The sequence below is a fragment of the Tachypleus tridentatus genome, chromosome 11 (assembly GCF_004210375.1).
Source record: "Tachypleus tridentatus isolate NWPU-2018 chromosome 11, ASM421037v1, whole genome shotgun sequence".
NCBI classification, from domain to species: domain Eukaryota; kingdom Metazoa; phylum Arthropoda; class Merostomata; order Xiphosura; family Limulidae; genus Tachypleus; species Tachypleus tridentatus.
In genome coordinates, this window is record NC_134835.1 from 8,533,425 (window position 1) to 8,554,579 (window position 21,155).

Consider the following 21,155-nt stretch of genomic DNA (forward strand, 5'->3'; position numbering starts at 1 on the left):
CAAGATATATATTTGGATACCTTAAGCACTTTTTTCAACCTTACCGTTTTCATTATATATTTTAGTATTTTTCACAGTTCGAAATGTTTATGAATTTTGAGGTTGGTAATTAGTCCAAACTAGTTTACTGTTTTTAAAAGTACTGTTTATCTTCCTATTTATAACTTGATGAATTTGTTTTTGAATAAAGTTAACATGAATATAAATAATCACACTTACATTTACTCATCTCTCCTTCTATTGCCCATTTCACCAATTTATAACCTCAATCTATAACCTGCTTTGGACAACGATATCTGTTGTTTATAATATTCGGATCAGATATCAACTGTTTGGAATAAGATCAAATACTGTATATACATATATCGATAGATAGATTAAAATATAACAAGAAAAATGAAAACGTAGCTTTCAGAAATTTATTAATATCTCTAGATTGAGAGCTAAATTTAATTAGTGATTAAATACAATGTACGAAATTAAAGTGATAATTGTACTTTATAACTGACTTCTCAGCTGAGTTCACTCCTTTCAAGGCTACACTGTAAAAAAAAAAATTCGTGTGAACTCTACATTGTAGGATAGGATTATGTCATACCAAAAGTGTTTACATTAGTAGTTTACACTAAATGTCACTATCTCGTTCATAAGAAGATAATATATTACTTATCGTATGTCAAAAAAAGTTACACGTCTAGCTTTTGGTAGTTAAAGAGGATCCGGTTTGATAAGCTGCCAAATCAGATATAATTTGACGAACAGATAATGTGGTGCTACAGTTAAATAAACGGTTGTATTTAAACTACACGTGTACGATATGGTTGACTGACGTGTAATTTGGGAAACCACTTGTAGGTTGGTTATATTCTTTAGGGACGAAAATATATGTTCTGAGTGTAAAAGTCATACAGTTTAAGGCTTATAAGAAGCCCTACACTCTGATAGTTGATACCTTAAACCCGTTTTATATCAATAAGTGTGTTAACAGAATACTAATATCAAACAGTGAGAAAATTTATAAAATTCATATTAACTCATTCTTGAATACCATCAACTTTTCATGAAGTTTTACAATAAAAGGAAGTGAGCAAAATACAGTTTTCTCTCGTTTTAATTGTTTAACTTCTATAGTTCATGCAAACAGTTAAGGAAGTGAGCAAAATACAGTTTTCTCTTGTTTTAACTGTTTAACTTCGATAGTTCATGCAAACAGTTAAGGAAGTGAGCAAAATACAGTTTTCTCTTGTTTTAACTGTTTAACTTCTATAGGTCATGAAAACAGTTAAGGAAGTGAGCAAAATACAGTTTTCTCTTGTTTTAACTGTTTAACTTCTATAGTTCATGCAAACAGTTAAGGAAGTGAGCAAAATACAGTTTTCTCTTGTTTTAACTGTTTAACTTCGATAGTTCATGCAAACAGTTAAGGAAGTGAGCAAAATACAGTTTTCTCTTGTTATAACTGTTTAACTTCTATAGGTCATGAAAACAGTTAAGGAAGTGAGCAAAATACAGTTTTCTCTTGTTTTAACTGTTTAACTTCTATAGTTCATGCAAACAGTTAAGGAAGTGAGCAAAATACAGTTTTCTCTTGTTTTAACTGTTTAACTTCTATAGTTCATGCAAACAGTTAAGGAAGTGAGCAAAATACAGTTTCCTCTCGTTTCAACTGTTTAACTTCTATAGTTCATGCAAACAGTTAAGGAAGTGAGCAAAATACAGTTTCCTCTCGTTTTAACTGTTTAACTTCTATAGTTCATGCAAACAGTTAAGGAAGTGAGCAAAATACAGTTTTCTCTTGTTTTAACTGTTTAACTTCTATAGTTCATGCAAACAGTTAAGGAAGTGAGCAAAATACAGTTTCCTCTCGTTTTGACTGTTTAACTTCCATAGTTCATGCAAACAGTTAAGGAGGTGAGCAAAATACAGTTTTCTCTCGTTTTAACTGTTTAACTTCTATAGTTCATGCAAACAGTTAAGGAAGTGAGCAAAATACAGTTTTCTCTCGTTTTAACTGTTTAACTTCTATAGGTCATGCAAACAATCGGCTCTGAGTTCCTTAGTCAGACGTATAGCGCAAAAGTATCATTGAATTGCTGTTGTAAAGAACAATAGAGACATGAGTTATAATCAGGACGTTCATAAATTTTACAACTAAAAGTCTGAACAGTATCAACACGGGAAGGGGCCGGGGGGTACTTCAGATCTGAATCTGTGTTACCAAAATTCCGATGTATTCATCTGATCTTCTACGGTTAAGACTTTGAACACGATCTGGAAAAGAAATTTGAATGAATCTCAAACGATTCTACAAAACATCAAAATGTTTTAAGTGCTTTTGGAGTTTACTTATGAGATTTATGAGATGTTTTGAAAACGAAGAAATATATTTTACAGAAATATTCATTTCCCATTCATGAAAAATTTTGACTTAGACGATTCCATTTCGTGGCCTTGACCTTTAACTTATAATTAACCCTAAATGCATGTTAGTACCTACACTGACCGAAAGTCACATTAGTGCAATAGCACGTCACATGAAAGCTGTTGTTTGAACGCAGATAAGGAACTTAGTGTCTGACTTTTAAATCATATAAAACAAAGAGATAAAGAAAACGTTTCTGGCTCTCAGATACATAAGTTCTGTAATACCTAAACATCATGTTAAAGATACACCAAGTTGATGACAACTGCCTATCAACATAAGTATATACAGGGGCGTAGATTTTTTACACCCGATGGGGGGAGGACTTTTGCAACCACTTATGTGGACTGTTCAATTAACAAATTTGTAATCTCTGATTACGTAAACCTGAAAGCTGTGACAGTCTGTGCAGTCACAGAGTAATCTTGTTGCCACGATACTTGCATGTATACTTAGGCCTACTGACTGATACTTACAAACTATCGCTTAGATCGAAAAGCTTAGAAGCATGCCTATATTAAAGATGTACATTTCGGCTACTGAAAAAGCCTACATCTAAGCCTAATTATGTAATTCGATTGTTAAGAACACGAGAATCACAAGAAAAAACACACAATTTGTAGGCCTGTGATGCAATAAAACAATCCAGCAGACCAAACTATAGGGGGGATGATTGCATGCACCACACCCCACACCTAAAATGAAGGGGGAATGTATACCCTCCATCCCCCCAGGATCTACGCCCCTGAGTATATATAAATACGAAAAGGAGCCTTCGTATCCATGTTTCACAAGTGAAAACATTATCAGGTACAGGTTTTAATAAATGGTATATTTGTGAAATGTACGATTGTCTTGTTTTCTTCAATTCTCTAATTATATAGCGTCATCAAGTATCGATTAAATCTTTATGTTTCTATAATAGTACGAGAACATCTTCTGTCTTTAGTTGAGGAAAGACCGGAAGGTTTCATCAATTAATCTGGTTCAAATTTCCAGCAGTCTTTTCGAACAGGTAAAAATGAATGATCTTGGGTTTTTAATCATAAAACTTCTTGTACATAACTGGAGGCACAGTCAGGGCGTGTCCCACTCCAGCTACGTACAATACAGTAATCTGTCAAGTTCCTAACTTACATTACTAAGAGAACTGCACTATACTTGAAGTCTGTGTGATGGTTTGAAATTAAGGCTGTTAAACTGTATCCTATTATTTGTACCATATTACTTCATTGTAATTTTTCACTATTTGTACCATATTACTTCATTGTAATTTTTCACTATTTGTACCATATTACTTCATTGTAATTTTTCACTATTTGTACCATAGTACTTCATTGTAATTTTTCACTATTTGTACCATAGTACTTCATTGTAAATTTTCACTATTTGTACCATAGTACTTCATTGTAATTTTCACTATTTTTTACCATAATACTTCATTGTAATTTTTCACTATTTGTACCATAATACTTCATTGTAATTTTTCACTATTTGTTCCATAGTACTTCATTGTAATTTTTCACTATTTGTACCATATTACTTCATTGTAATTTTTCACTGTTTGTACCATAGTACTTCATTGTAATTTTTCACTATTTGTACCATATTACTTCATTGTAATTTTTCACTAACTTCAACATATTTCTATTCATTTCAAGCCAAATAAAACACAGTACGAACTTTTTTAAAGGCATCTGTTTTGTTGTTTCATGAAGATGGTTGGAATGTGGAATACAAGCTCTTGTGTAAATGTATTACAAAATTACAACGAACAAGAGAGCAGTAAGTGCGTGTTGGTGATATCTTTGTACAAAGCAATGGAACATTGATAACAACACATTTTTATTCTCTCTCACTGTATATCTCAGCATCAAAAGTATTTTATCATGTAGTTAACTTCAACTTAAGTAACAAAGTTATATAAATGGTAACAGTGGCGGCGCCAGGATATTTTCGTTGGGGGAGTTGAGGGGGGCTGAGGTAAACTGTGGAGGGGCTTCCCAAAATGCCATCAATATGAAGTATAGATGGTAAATTATAATAATGTAAATACCAAGGTACAATTCAAAAAGGTGTGCTATTTTGAACTGCGTTTTCAATGTAGTTTACATTGGAAACTCATACTGTGATTAATAATTCATTATTACAAACTAGAAATGCTTCATAGTTTTGACCTATACACAATACACTTATACATGCATGCTATGTTTTACTTTTCAATAAAGGATAAATTAAATTAACGGGTAAATACCTGTAAATACTTTGGTTTATCAAGTAAAATCCCTGATGATCTGTTGTAACTTGAAATCAACGTGGTTGTCTAATCTTCGTCAAAGCTCAAGATAGAATGGCATTACACAGTGAGCGGCAGTACAGAGCATGAGTTTTAGTGCATTCAGTACGTTGTTATGGGACGCATGACACATACTTCCGTTTTAATAAAGACGTTGAGTTTTTCAGATCTGTGTCTCTTTGATGTTAATTGTTAAGCAACAACGACGATTGTGTTTTCCATATTTTATGAATATATGTAGGTAACAATATTGGGGGGCTTGTCTCATTGGGGTGATTGACCCCCCCTCCCAAGCCTCTCCCTCCTTGGCACTGCCACTGAATGGTAATGGTTAGTTTAATAACACGTGATATAGATTTACCGCCGACTGAAAACTGTATATTGTAAGTTGTTTCTACTTAGTTTATCTCGAAATATATTGTTTGTATATTGTTAAGATTTGTTAAGATAACTGTTACTTTCTTAGTAGAGTTGTAAGTACATGAAAGCTGTTCATGTTGCTTGATAATATATCATTCACTAACAACTTGACAATACGATCTGAAAAACGAAGTTAGGGGATTAAAACACGAACCTTTCAAGTGTTACAGTGTTTATGTACATGAACTCTACCGATGTTCGTAATATCTACAGTATCAATTCCTCTTTTATCTTGTTTTCCTACTTCCAGTTTTAATGCATGCTTATAAAATATATCTTCAGTAATAAATTTCATCTGTCTTTGGACACAATGAAAGATACAGCAATGTTTGTTCCACTACAGTTAATACAGCAATGTTTGTTCCACTACAGTTAATACAGCAATGTTTGTTCCACTACAGTTAATGTCGCTCTATCCTTACTAGTTGATTTCTTTAACTGGCCATTTATAAGTATTCTAAATATTTTTCTGTATTTACATTAAAACGTAATCTGTTTGGTCTGATGCCACTTTTAATGTTTCAAGTTATGCCAAGATACCTTCTATATATCACATCAGTTAAATTTATGACCAACTATTTGTTTAACAAATCACATGTAATGGAAATAATCATGGCAACTGTGAGGAAAACCATATAAAAGACAGATCCTACGGAAATGTCACCTTTTTAGTCAGTGAGAAAGTATCATATCAGTATAAAATGTATAAACTACAGGTAGTCATACTGTCCCCAGTAGTATCACGGGTATATCTCCCAAGGTCCAAATAACTTACGACAAACGTGTAGAAACTAAAGGTTTGGCTAGTAACTGTAATCTTTGGAAAAAACAACAACCAGAAAACAGTGACAATATTCATTGTTTCAGGAGTATCGGAAAACATGTTTCAAACAGAGTGGGTGAAACTATCTCTGTTAATAAAGAAAGTAGCCGAGATGGAAAACCGAAACTGTATAAAAGTATTTATAAGTATCTCAGGAAATGTTCCGTACGAGATAAACGGATATAACGGATTTTGACGACGCTGTAAATACTAGTGTGAATGTTACTTGTGGTCTCTCTGGACGTGTAGCTGCTCCAAAACCGGTGACCAAGCGAGACCAAATTAGTACTGGATAACACACACGTGTTTATATATCGCAGGCGTATTGAATAATTCTGTGTATCCTGACGGTAAAAGATAGAACACTCACAAACACGATTTCGTCTTGGAGATTCGAAAACTCTTGAGGTTTTATGGGATACGTGTAAGCTAAATTTATAAAAATGGCCAGCCAATCAGGTAGAATTGTGGGAAGTCATGCACAATCTTCGGAACAATATTAGTACAGCGGTAAATGTACGGATTGACAACGCTAAAATCAGGGGTTCGATTCGGTGGACTCAGCAGATAGCCCAATGTGACTTGGCTATAAGAACACACACACGTTGTATTTTAACCTTTTCGATATCAGGTATCCACATACTGTCTCCCTAAACTGTCACGAACCACTAACACAAATCAACAACAAATGACTGTTACAGATTGCTCGTGAATATTCTGTTAGTATTTGTTTTGGTGAAACACTGGATAAGATGACGTAAACCCGATCCATAAGTTATTAACACTCCTACAAAAAGACGTTTCTAGTCCTGATTTCTCCAAGCCCGTTCCCCTGGCTGTGGTTTCGCTAGATAGTAGATAGGGACAGTGGGAATCTCGTTAATCCATTCATTAATGGATTTAAATGGCAATTTCATTTAAATACAAAATTATTAGCCTAATATTAATAACCTTTCAAGTTGCTCTGGGGCCTATTAGGCCCCACTTTTCGTAGGAGTGTTAAACGAACATTATTGGTTTTCCACTTAACACGAGAAATCTAACTTCATTATACCTTTATGACACTATTGTTACGTGTCTGTTCGACAGAGGTTCATAATCTACTAGTACAATATACGTATTTGTGAATTTTTGTTTCCTATCGTAAAATATTTTCCAGAAGAAAGACCATAACTTCTTTGTCACCGAGTAAGAAACTTAAACTAAAAAAAAAATACAAACTATTAATATGGAATATATACAAATCTGGTTCATTCCAGTCCAAATGTTTCAAACAATAAAACCACGTACATAGTGAGTGGTTAAATACACCCTAGTATAAAAGGAAACTTGGGAACCTATGAGTCATTTAGGATAAACCCAGTGTCGTAGTCAAAATAATATTTGATATATTCCGAATCGAAGCAAAATATTCAAATCACGTAGTTCTAATAAAAACTTACATGGTTGAGGGTTTAATATATATAATTTATACAACGTTCTGGCTTATAACGATTATCCAGGATAACAGTGTTAGAGGGGTCAGTTATCCTCCCTCTGGCTGTACTTATGGATACACCATTTATCAGGCTTAGCACCTCTTTGTAAAGTTGGAATGTGAAATAGGTCTTTTTAATCCCTCTAGCCCAGCATGGTCAGGTGAGTTAAGGCGTTAGACTCGTAATCTGAGAGTCGCAGATTCGAGGCCCCGTCGCACCAAACATGCTCATTGTTACCTTCGAGCCGTGGAGGCGTTATTATGTGACGGTCAATCCCACTATTCGTTGGTAAAGGAGTACTGTTAGAGTTGGCGGTGGGTGGTGATGACTATCTGCCTTATCGTTAGTTTTACACTGCTAAATTAGGGACGGCTAGCGCAGATAGCCCTCGTGTAGCTTTGCGCGAAATTCAAAAATAAAGAAACAAATAAACCTTCTCCTCTTGACAACAGAGATGACGAGAAATCTACTTGAAGTTAAAATGTATTTTCAAGACGGCTGGTTTGGTTTGTTTTTAATTTCGCGCAAAGCTACTCGAGGGCTATATCTGCTAGCCGTCCCTAATTTAGCAGTGTATGACGAAAGGGAAGGCAGCTAGTCATCACCATCCACCGCCAAATCTTGGTGTACACCTTTACCAACGAATAGTGGGATTGATCGTTACATTATAACGTCCCCACCGCTGAAAGGGCGAGCATGTTTGGTGCGACGGAGATTCGAACCCGAGATCCTCAGTTTACGAGTCGAACGCCGTAACCCACCTGGCCATGCCGGGCCGAGGGAGTGGGATAACCATGTTAACACTTTCCTGTGGGGCCCATGACATACTATTTAAAAATATCGCTATTTTAGACCTATTTATTTTAAATGATAATACTCCGAGTTACCTAGATGTTTTACACTGTTGTTTCCTTATATATCAAAAGAAACATGCAGTGACTGAAAGTGGTAGAAGTGGTGTAACACCCATGGGAGTGATACGCACCTGTTTCTGATGTTATAAGTAGAAAGTTAAGGTTTCCTGACTAAATCTCATTGGATGTTGACATTGTCACAAAGACTGTAATCAAGTTATTTAAGTATTTATTATATGGCTTTCTGCTTTGAAGATCGTTTAGTACAACAGCAATCAAATACGTGGTTCCAACATGTACAAGAAATTATCATTTCTTATATTGGTTTTTAGCACCTCTGTTAGGGTGTGTGTGTTTTCTTACACAAAGCCACATCGGGCTATCTTCTGAGTCCACCGAAGGGAATTAACCTCTGATTTTAGCTTTGTTAGTCCGTAGACTTATCGTTGTACCAGCGAGGGACTCTCTGTTAGGCAGAATATCTTAAAGTCAATAATACCTTGACTATCTTTACAAATAAACAATATTATATATCTATATTTACACTAACACACGTATATCAATAGGAGAACATTTTGCTAGAATTTCTCTGATGTCTAAAGAACTTCAGTTCTGTAAATTTATAAAATATATAGCGACACATATAGATAAGTAAAGAAATATCAATTCTTTTATTAGTTTTTCCTTGACTTTTGAGAAGAGATTTCCATGTATACTTAACAAAGATAAATATTTAAGTTACACGCCTTCATACCCTACTAACAACCTTCGCTTCAAGAGCTTTCAACGGAATTTTCCATGTCGTAATGAATCGTCGGGTCGAAAAACGAAACGTTCACACTTTTTGTAAGAATCTAAACAAGTTCTTGCAAACTTGCTTGGGGTTATTATTTTTATATGTTACAGCACAGCAAATATTCCAGTTACTGTAAAACTTCTTAAGGTAATATTTTAATCGAAAGATTTTTTGCTAATAATATAACACATAGTTGTTGTACGTGTTAACGTACACATGACGTCATGCAGCCAATTGGAAGCGACTTTAGCCACACCACCAATAATGCTGGCACGCTTCCAAGTTTACGTCACGTGACATACTTTCAGTTTGTGTATAACTTGGTGGGTCACTGCGTGCGTCATTCATTCACTTTGGGTTTTCCTTGTCGTTTGTGTTGAAAGAAATTTCTTTAAAGTTTGGTTATTTTTATAGCTCTTGTGTGTTACTTTAACGATTGAGTCTATAGACAAGTTCTGAGATACACGTCGTATTGAAGAGAAGTAACGTTTTTTTTTAAAACCATTAAGCCTAACGTACAAATAACAATGGCTTTTATGATGCCTGTTGTCAGAAGCGAATACGAAATATATCCGAGTCGATCCAGACGGGGCAGTACTTGTAGTCAACCTCGGTCTAGACGAGGAACAAGAACTGAATCTGCCACGCCTAGTTTGTCATGTTCCCCAGAGAGTGATGTAGAGGAGCGAATGGCTAATATTGAACAATTGAAAGGTGAGTCCAGGGAACAGCAACCCCGGTGTAGCTCGCAGTGTGCACTAGAAAGCCATTCTCCCAAATCGGCATCTAATTCTTCCTTGAACAAGTTTCACAGTCGACTTGTAGACAAGCTGAAGAGAAAATTGAAAATTGAGACTGGTGACGGATCTAATTCCTCTCCTGAAACTTGTAAAGATAATGTAACTCCTTCAAGCTAGTGAGCTGCCTCGAATGAACTTCTTGGATTCTGTATATATATATGTAAATAAGAATAGGAAACTGTGTGCGACTTGCACCAAAAGGCATGTAATTACTATGGACATTCGAATGGGTTGATTTTAATCGTTTAAACGATTTAAGGCTTTTGGTATTCACTATTTTTCGAAGCTGTATGTATATGTATATATATATTAGTGTGTGTGTTATATATATAAATATAATCAATTATTATTTGCGGTAAGCAGTGTAGTATGATTAAATCAGTGTGATTTTTGTTACAGGTCACTTCAAATGTTAGTCAAGATACGTTCTGTAAAGTTAGTGAAATAAGTGATGCAGAACTATGTAACGTAATACTTACATTGTAAGTATGTTACGTAAAATATTCTTTAATACAGTGAGAACAAAACAGAATACTGAAATAAAAATTGTATCTTTTAGCGATATCTTGTCTTTGTTGTTTGTTGTCATGAAGTTGACTTCCTTCAACTCAGCACGGTAGAAAATTCAAAATTTTCGTACCAAATGCTTTTTAAAAAAGTTGGAATTAATAAGTCATTACGTACTATATTAATAGCAAATGCGTTTATTTTTTTTTACATTGAGATGAATGTTACACAGTTTAAATACAAAATAAACATAAATATTAAATTAATATAGATTTCTCTTGGAATTAGGTTTTAAATTAAACTCCAAAGTTTTTAACTGCTATAACAATTCGGTTGTTAATAGGTACAGGTGTTTAAAATATCTTTAAAGAACGTTTCATAAAACGCGAATTAATTTCAATACTGACTGCAAAACACAAACCATAAAAATAACAAGATAATCACAAGAACGTTATATTAAAGGATAATTAGTCCCAAAGATGAAACTTGTGTAGAATGGACGGCATCTCCTTGTTGTGTCTCCATTCTACGAGATTTCATTATGAATACTCTGCCAAAACAATCTATAAGAGTCCTAAAGATATTTCAACTTTTGGGGAACTAGATGTTATGTGGTACAAAACGCAATTAAAATCTGAAATACAACTTTTATAATTTAAAATTATAGTACACATTTCAATTAGTAACATGATAAACTTGTAGTTTTGTAAGAATTTAAGCACCTTTAATAATCTTCAAATTTTCATTCGCAAATTGCTCTATTTTCTTCTTACGACATTATCTCTGAAGAGTGTTATTGGCGGATACGAGATGCACTATTTTACCCAGTATATTCTTCCACGTGCAAGATATTTCGATCGATAAGGCGTGGGCATAATGCCAGACGCCGGTAAAGTTACGCATGCGTAATGTTATTTTGTGACAAAAAGAAACACATAGAAATACCAGTTATCACGTAGGAGTGGCTTTTTGGCACGGTGCCAGATTCGTTTATCAGCAATAGTGGTTTAAATATTTATATTGTTATAACAGTATACACGTATGTACTGTGTTTCTCGTGCCTGAGCTCGTGATAAATGTGTTGTAATAGTTTGTGATGTTGTGTAACGTCTTTTAAATTCACCCGTAAGAACAACAAAGGTAAATAATAAACAAACGTTAAATCGCATATATAAACATCTCCCATACATATAAGATTAAAACTGTTTTTGTTTTTTTCAGAAATTGGTTATCCAAGTAAACGGTTTTGTTGCTCTGAAAGTTCACTGTAACACTTCCAATATCCACGTAATAATATCTACAAAATGGTACAGAATAGCGACACAGTTTTCGCTGCAAGGGCAAAGCGTGTGGGGCTACGAGCCTGCGGGTTCCTGGTTCGCGTACCGTTACCGAAAAAAACAACAACAAAACTCAGTAAATGAACAAAACATCGCTTCCCACTTGGGGTGAGTGGGACACGTTTTGGGATGATGGTCAAATAATAACACGAGACTTAAAACTCTACTGTTAAATACAGTCACAAATAACTTTTATTTATTCTTTCAATTTATGAGCGTATATTATGGGGTCAACGCATAATATTACTTTATACAAAATATTTACGTTTGAGTTATGTTTTAACTGCAATAAATGGACAGTTGTGACCCTTATGAGTAAATATATTGTGATTAGATTAGGTTTCTGTGACAACTTGAAAGATGGCTTAAACCTGTCTCTACTTATTTTAATATCAGCACTGTGTTAATACATTTATATACCACATGTTCAATATATTATTTTGGCTCTTATATTATATGTCCTTTCATTGTACGACATACGTGTATATATTTAGTAATATCCTTTCTACAGTGGTCTGTGTATTCAATGATTCTAAGAACCTGTGACTGAAAACAAAGGAGAATGTGATGCAATATATTAACCACTCATACATCTGCCATATTCAGTGCCGACGAGGCCTTTATCACAATACCAGGACTCTTTAGGCTGGCTGAGATACTATACACATAATAGGACCTATACGCCATCTATGTTATTAATTTTCGCGAACAACTACTATCGTGGCGTATCCGGTAATTATAGCCCAGTTTAACACAAGCAACTCTTATCAACTCCACGACATAAAGCCAATTGCGCGTGTGTTCCCATAGCAACGGAAAGATCAATACTAAGTTCCTCGTCTGAAAATGGATTTTCTTCAGACGTATTCTCGAGCTAGAAACTGCTCCGTTATTTATGAAGTTTCGTTTATTTTCTTCAATAAAATTGTATCTTTCTGTGCCATCTTGTACTTAAGTAAAGAAGCAATTTGTTTAATTTTTTTTTTTTTTAATTTCGCACAAAGCTATTCGAGGGCTATCTGTGCTAGCCGTCCCTAATTTAGCAGTGTAAGAAGGCAGCTAGTCATCACCACCCATCGCCAACTCTTGGGCTACTCTTTTTACCAACGAATAGTGGGATTGACCGTCACATTATAACGCCCCCACGGCTGAAAGGGCGAGCATGTTTGGCGCGACCGGGATGCGAACCCGCGACCCTCAAATTACGAGTCGCACGCCTTAACACGCTTGGCCATGCTGGTCCTTTTAAAATGATAACCGGCGCTTTCCCCGTTGTACAAACGATCAGAGTGGGATTTGTTTAAGTTCGTCAGCTAGCGTCTGTTATTTAATTTATAGATGTTGGTTGACCAGTGGTCATCAGCTTTTTGTGTGCTACAATCTTGTTTGTGAACTCTTGGTTTTATTGTTCAGATAGTTTTCTGGTGACGTCACCAAATGTTTCGAAACAAAAGTACGTTTCGTTTTGTTCGTGTAGTTAATTATGAAGGTCAGCCCGATTAGCTATGGTATTATCAGACTAAATATTTCACCGGTATTGAATGTGGAAGATAGAGTGTGGTTAGCGTATCCCAAACTTTCTCGGTTTGCAGCGCCCTTACTGTCTCAGCAATTTTTTCACGGCGCCTTTAGACAAAAAGAAAAGCCTAACAGTTCCATTTATTAAGCAGTTAGATCCAAACAACTTCGTTTCCAAGTTGTACAGTGGTAAGTCTAAGGATTTACAATGTTGAAATTAGTGGTCCGATTCCCTTCCGTACACTTAGCAGATAACCTAGTGTGGCTTTGCTATCAGAAAACAAAAACACGCATTCAGATAACTTCATATATATTTTATCTTAACAACTTAGTAGCCCGTTTAAGAGAATGATACACGTAAAGTTGAAAATAATATTTGTATTTCATTTTTAAATAACCACAGTTATGAGTGGGATGTGTGCGCCTGTTGGGTCCAGCTTATCAAACATTGGTATCAGGTTGGACACCGCCACCCTCATTTCCACCCACATTCATTTTCGCACGGTATTTCCTTTTTATCACAGCAACCATCAAAAACCCAGCTTCGTAGAGATATGACGTTTGTTTGTTCGTTTGCTTTTTGAATTTCGCATAAAGCTACTCGAGGGCTATCTGTGCTAGCCGTCCCTAATTTAGCAGTGTAAGACTAGAGGGAAGACAGCTAGTCATCACCACCCACCGCCAACTCTTGGGCTACTCTTTTACCAACGAATAGTGGGATTGACCGTCACATTATAACGCATCCACGGCTGAAAGGGCGAGGATGTTTGGCGCGACGGGGATGCGAACCCGCGACCCTCAGATTACGAGTCGCACGCCTTAACACGCTTGGCCATGTCGGGCTATCCATCGCGAGTTACAGTTGTACAACAAAGATGTGTGCTCAGATCCCATATCTTCACACAGTTTTAAAAAAACAACCTAGCCTTCTGTGGCCGAGTTTTTATAAAGTTCACCACTTCCAACACACTTCCCAGGACTAGGTCCAGTGGAGGACTCAGGTGCTTTAACGCAAGGGTTTCCCTGTGGATTATTCAATGGTTCCTCAGTGTATCAAGAGCTTTGCTTCGCACGAGTGCCTGCAGTCCTCCATAATGGCCGGACATAGAGCGATCACCATTGTTACAGACGCCAACGCACTTAGTCCAGTCTCACTTGTTTTCACACATAAAAGTGTCAAAGATCTCAAAGAAGTGTTGAGCCTTTGTACCTGTAGTGATACTTTTACAAAAGAGAAGGCCTTCCACAATTTTGTCACCATCCATGAACCGTGTGTAGTAAATCAATTGAACATCCTCTTTGCTATCCGTCATCTTATCCAGCTGTAACCCAAATTCCTTTCATTTCATTTTTCCAATTAGTTGCCCGTTTAGGTCTATGGCCATGTGTTGGATTCTACGACCGATAGTATTGTTGGATAAAGTAGTCTTCCCTTAGATACACCAACCATAATGTTCACCATATTCACTGCAGTCGGTAAAATCGGTTCTTCTGCAATGGCGTGAAGTTTATTACATTTCTCGACTCTATATATCAACTTGTAGGATGCTAGCAAAGCATTGCTTGGTATTTAACTTCTTTTAAAAGTGTACCTTTTTGTTCTTTCAATTCTTTTCACTTTCTGGTAAAATAATCACGGGATTTACCAACCATATTAGCATTATTGGTCTCTAAATGGCGTTTTAGTTTACTTGAAGCACGCACTCTGAAGTCAAAACTTTAGACATAATACACACTGCGGACACTCTTCAGGATTGACATCTACCGAAGTGAAACCACAATCTAGACAACTATCGTCATATTTTCGTTTCTTCACGACTTTGAAACTGGTCTGTGGTTCGTCATCCGTTTCTTCACTCCCACACTTCTTATTAATGTTCAAAATCTTTCTATTGTTATGCACGAGGACTAAAAATCAACAAAATAATTCACTGAACTTCGCTAGACCTTGCAGACAGCTGTTCACAACACCCTTTAGTTATGTCGATTATTGACGCACCCGGAGAATCGACAGGTATTTTAACCACTTAGAAGTGGGGGCCTATAAATAAATTAAATCAACCAACATTATATACAAAATCTAAGAGACGTGAAAGTTCGAGAAGTTACTGACGTAACCAAAAGTACTTGATGACGTGAAATCCACTTGAAATAAAATATATATCAGAATGGCTGGTATGGGTACTAACACTTTCATTGTTAAGGAGAGAACAACGTTTCGACCTTCCTAGGTCATTTCCAGGTCATCTTCTTTTAACCTTGAGTGTTAATACCCATACCAGCCGTTCTGAGATACAGATGTTATTATCGCGTCGGTTCTTCTTTGTGGGTATTTGGGTTTGTTGGAAATATTTTGATGTCGATATTTCTTTCGTTGTTTGGGTATATATGTGTATACCCAGGAGGGTCAGGTGCACTTGACCTCTCCCTCCGTTCTTTTCATTGATAGCGTGAACTGCTCAGTATATTAATAATGTATACATGAGGGCCAGAGTAATCCACATTTAGTCGGGCCCCTTTCGGGCAATGGCCATTTGTATCGCATCATCAGTTCTTTCACTGAGGTCTAGCTCATAGGTGGCCTGTTTTATTTTTTAGCACTTAAATATTATTATATATATATATAAATTATTATTTATTTTTTTATATAATTTTATCTTAATGATTTGAAATATCTCGCGGCGCCCTGTGGCACAGTTTGGGACCACTACAGTGTGGTTGATTTAATTTATTTTTAGGCCCCCACTTCTAAGTGGTTAAAATTACAGTTAGTTCTTTTGAGCCAGTTCTTCACGATGTAACAAACAAGAAGATGAAGTGACTCAAAACAATGCATTTTACTGACCTTACCAGTACTGAAAAGGTCGGTTATTTGGAGACTGAAATTAATTTTTATCAGCTATATGAACATCTTATTTAGACGTAGATACTGGAATATCGAGAACACTCCACTGGATAGAGAACGTTTGAAGGAGAGGTGTTTGTTTTTTGAGATCAACTGAATCGGGCATCGAGTTTTTATCTTTCTTAAAATTCGTTACCTTTCCACTTTCTTAGCTTAATTCGGGTTTGTTTTATGTTCAGAACTTGTTAGCACTTGTTATTATGCGTGAATACAGTTTTGCTCAGTTGTTTTATCGATGGAACGTGATGGTTTTCCATTCGACATTTATTATCAGTGTACGTTCTAAAACGAAAGGACATGACATAGCATTTCCATGTTTTCATAAATACCCCTAAACGTTTCACGTCAGATATGTCCGTATTAAGTTGTGAGATTGTAACTTTGTGGCTATAACGTATTCTAGTTAAATTGGTTCTAAAACAGTTATAGTACAGATACTATGTTAATAATTTGATATAACATTTTAACCTGAAGATTATGTTTCATCAACAACGTTTTATAAACACCTTCAAGTGTTATTTCTCTCTACCGCCAAGTTCACGTCATTCTAAAGCGCATTGACGTAAAGGTCGCCATGGTAACCATATTTTCCACAGCTGCACGTCAGTCCAGATAACCGTGTTAATTAAGTGAGTACGGGTGTGTTTGAACGCCTACTAAGACTCAGCAAGTTTACTAAAGCAATCGATTCTGGTTAATTCAACTTAAAAATTGTTATGTTTCATTAAGTTTCTTTTATTCGTTTGATTTCTTTTAAATGATTTCTTTCCCTGTATACGTAACAACGCGGTTACAGTTGTAACACAAATATGATTTTGAATCAAACAAAACAAAAACACGACAGCTTTCTTCTAGTTGTGGTTCACAGGTAATCGTCACCTACCCTGTGTGTAGGTGTTTCTCATAGTGACCACGAAGCACGTGCACACAAATAGCATGTTTGTAAACTTGACGGCTTATTAGCTAATACTTGGGGTTCGATCCCCGCTATGGGCACAGATAATTATACAAAATTAAATATATATAAAAACAAGGAAATTCTGTACGAAAAAAAAAAATCTTTAATAACTAAGTTATTTACCGTAACAATAGCTTCCATTTCATATACAGAAATGTTATAAAAGGTTATTATCACTTATAAATTAATGAACAGAGTTCTGAAGTAACCTATATCCAAGAACGTTTCTGTAATGGTTTAATTTCCTCTTTGAAACCCTGTTTGACGGTTACGTATTGATATAAACACAGTCTTAGGTTATAATATAATTAGGTGTTTTGTAAATGAATACAGAGTTAAGCTTGTTAAATATGTCTAGTGTTTCTGTAAGTTCTGCCCATTGTCTTTGTTAAACTTAAGTGCAAATAACTGCATTAACCCCCAAACCGTGTTATACATTTAAACCAGTAAACTATGCTTATTTACGATACAAACCTGACTTCTAAAAAATGAAACTTGTCCGTTGTTTTGACTGTAATAGTATTTGCAAATAGGTGTAAATATACGTCAGTAGTGTTATTCTTGTAAACAGTCCCAACAGTGCAGCTTAGCGTTAACATATCATAAATATAGGTTCTCTTGTTTTGTAGTTTTTATATAATTAATTATTCCAATGTACTTTACTTCGTACAAGTGAGAAAGTGTCTAGATATTATATTTCATATAATTCGGTTCTTAGATGAACAATAAATAACGGATAAAAGCACTGAAATTGAATAAATACGATTGTCTTTTATATAACACATCGCTACGTAATGTCATTAGGGTGATTTACCCTCGAGATGGTAAAAGTATATTTTGTATATCATATATTTGAAATAAGAAAAGTGTAAGATTAATGGTTTCCAGTGTTTATTTATTTACCATAATTTTAAAAAGAAAAACTAAAACATTGTTCGTTTATTTTGTTGCCAAGGTAACGAACAATTTAAAATTACTTGAAGTATTTTTGGCAGAGATTAAGAAACATTATTGAATTAATACAATACAATTTGGCCAGTCACGGAACAGGAGACATAATAAAATGGTATTATTGCAGCATATATCAGATTTTTAAATTATTTTTTTTTTAATCTCTGTTAAAGGAATATTTCTAAAGATTAACTTGCATTGCCTTCAGTTGTATGGTCTTCCTTAGAATTAACGTTAACTGATATGTGTTTAATTGTAACGTTTCAACCAGCTTTTGTATTACTTCTAGTTGAGTTCTTACATGGCGTATTTTGTTGGTTGTTTATGAAGTGAATAATTATTTGGTTTTCTCATTCGGTTTTGTTAAGACTAAAACCATATTTGACTTATCCACTGTAGGGAATAGAATCTCGAATTTTAATGTTGCCTGTAGATTTACCGCTATCCTACTGAGGAACATTATTTAGTTATGAGATACTACAATAAGCCTAATATACTTTTATCACTAATTCATTCAGCCCTTGGGGATTTTTCAAGAAGTAAAATAATATACAATAGTATTTCAGCCACACTATGCTCGATAAATTCCTTGCTCATAATACCTTCAGCACATTCAACGAGGTCGTCCAGAATACAACTGATAGAGAAGTGGTTGGAACATTACTATTTATATAACTCGCTTATTACAATGCTAGTAGTTACGGTGTGAACGCATCTTTTAAGCTATTCTTTAGCCTAATTTTAACGCTGTATTTATTATTTAGTCGTTTAGTAATTTTTCAAGAAAATTGGAAAATCCCACAGCGTTATTCAAAAATAATGAAATGTAATAAACATTTTGTATAATTACTGCTTTATCAATAAACGTTCATAATAACTATTGTTGTTACGAATGACTTATTAGTACTGCTCCAACCGTTACTGTGTTTGTCTCTGAGTAACTGAATATATAGTGCATTATTCAGATTATAATTACCTTAATACATACATAATTACTGATAGTTATTTCGATCAAATTCAACATTTAAAAACTTCAGAAAAATATATTTGACTGAGAAAGTAGGTTATTCCATAACCAAGACATATCCATGTTGGGTTGTATCGAATTCAAAAGTAAATAAGTTGATGTAATAAAACAAAAAATATAATAAATCACACTGCGTGAGTAAACGCGGTTACTACTTAGAGTGAAATAAGGCGCGCAGACACTTACGTGCCAGTTTGCGGTCGTTGGCATGGTTACTGTCTCAAACCTGCTTGTTTATAAACACAGTCCATAATAGAGCATGCAATTTACGTATATGACCACGTGATCTCATTGTATTCACATTTTCAAGTATTTTCAAGTATGTTGGCTGAACTTTCTTATCTTCAAGATGAACGCGTTTGTAGTGTGAAATGTTGCTTGTTTAGTGTATATTACACAAAAACAAAAGTATTTTCTAGGATATAAATATACTCGTAACAAAAATACAACACGTACACTAATATTCACTAATTCATACTTTCTGTAATTTTGACAACAAGAAATGGACAATTTATGTTTCTGTTTTTCACGTGTAAAGATAAAATTCACTGATATCTTAGTGAGGATTTGAAACTTTGGTTTGTTTTGAATTTCACGCAAAGCTACACGAGGGACAGTATTTTACGTTTAGGAAACATAAAGTTTAAGAAAGTTGACAAATTACCTTAAAAGCACGTTAATGGAAAATATCATAACTTTATTTTGCTTCTTTTTTAGTTGTAGCTAGACGTCCCTAATTTAGTAGTGTAAGACTAGAGGGAAGGAAGCTAGTCATCACCACCCACCGTCAACTCTTGGGCTATTCTTTTACCAACGAACAGTGAGATTGATCATCACATTATAAAGCTCCCACTGCTAAAAGGGCGAGCATGTTTGGTGCGAAAGGGTTAAGACGTTCGACTCGTAATCTGAGAGTCGCGGGTTCGAATCCCCGTCACACCAAACATGCTCGCCCTTTCAGCCGTGCGGGCGTTAGAATGTGACAATCAATCCTACTATTCGTTGGTAAAATAGTAGCCCAAGAGTTGGCGGTGGGTGGTGATGACTAGCTGCCTTCCCTCTAGTCTTACACTGTTAAATTAAGGACGGTTAGCGCAGATAGCTCTCGTGTAGCTTTGTGCGAAATTCAAACCAAACCATGAAAAAATAAAAACCTATGAATCAGTTTGTTTATTTGTATGAATTTCGGACAAAGCTACACGAGGACTATCCGAGCTAGCCGTCCCTAATTTAGCAGCATAAGACCAGAGGGAAGTCGGTTAGTCATCACCACTCACCGCCAACTCCTGGGCTACCCTATGAATCAAAACAAAACGTATAACGAAGCAAACATTTTACACGTGTTAAAGGACTTTCAATTTTTCTTTTAATTAGGAAACTGTAGATTGAAGAAGCAACTGGAAATTAGTTCATTGTAAAATAAACGTAGAGACCTCTTTAAAAAAAACCCCAGCCGAATACCCTTGATATTATGGTAACTGCTGGTTAGTTTTTCTAAATATTAAATCTAAATACATATCTTTGAATATGTTTTCAAAAATTAAATATAGTGTCGTGAGAATATATGGAGAATATTTATCTTACTTCCAGTGTTTGACGAAAATAACATTTTTTTTTATGCACGAGTCGTTCATTTCCTACAAGTTGTCCTCGAGTATATTATTTACCTCCATATATTTCTATATTATTTTAAGGTTTTCTTGTTGTTAAAGCCACGTAGATTTAATCGTGCTGAACCTCATTCTGTAAGAAATACTCCCAGGTGTGAAAATTCTGACCTAGCAGTTTATGAATTGTGATGTTAGCAGAGCAAGCGAATTGTTTGCTGAAAAGCAAATTCACGAAGGTATATATATATATATATTTTTTTATGTAAAAATACTTATGCATTTTGTTGCTAAAATTTTAAAAATCTACCATCGAATACGTAAAACGTGAATAATAAAGTATTTTGTTGCATTGGAAAGATATTAGATTTGTTGTTGCCGTATATTATGTGTTTATTATGTAAATATATATTATTACTTATTTAATCTGTAAATGTAACGTATATTTTTCGA

The 21,155-nt window shown here is 35.0% G+C and overlaps 1 protein-coding gene and 1 long non-coding RNA gene across 2 annotated transcripts; one reads left to right on the forward strand and one right to left on the reverse strand.

Moving 5' to 3' along the window:
• Positions 1–46: 46 nt before the first annotated feature.
• LOC143231659 (uncharacterized) lies at positions 47–4,817 on the reverse strand. Its single transcript, XR_013017100.1, has 2 exons — positions 4,677–4,817; positions 47–2,271 (listed from the first exon to the last, which is right to left on the reverse strand). It is a non-coding gene; the product is annotated as an uncharacterized LOC143231659 (long non-coding RNA).
• A 4,568-nt stretch (positions 4,818–9,385) lies between these two features.
• Positions 9,386–10,451, forward strand: LOC143231658 (uncharacterized). The gene has a single exon (XM_076466225.1). It carries the CDS (start codon positions 9,617–9,619, stop codon positions 10,004–10,006), a length of 390 nt encoding a protein of 129 aa, XP_076322340.1. The 5' UTR covers positions 9,386–9,616; the 3' UTR covers positions 10,007–10,451.
• Positions 10,452–21,155: the final 10,704 nt, after the last annotated feature.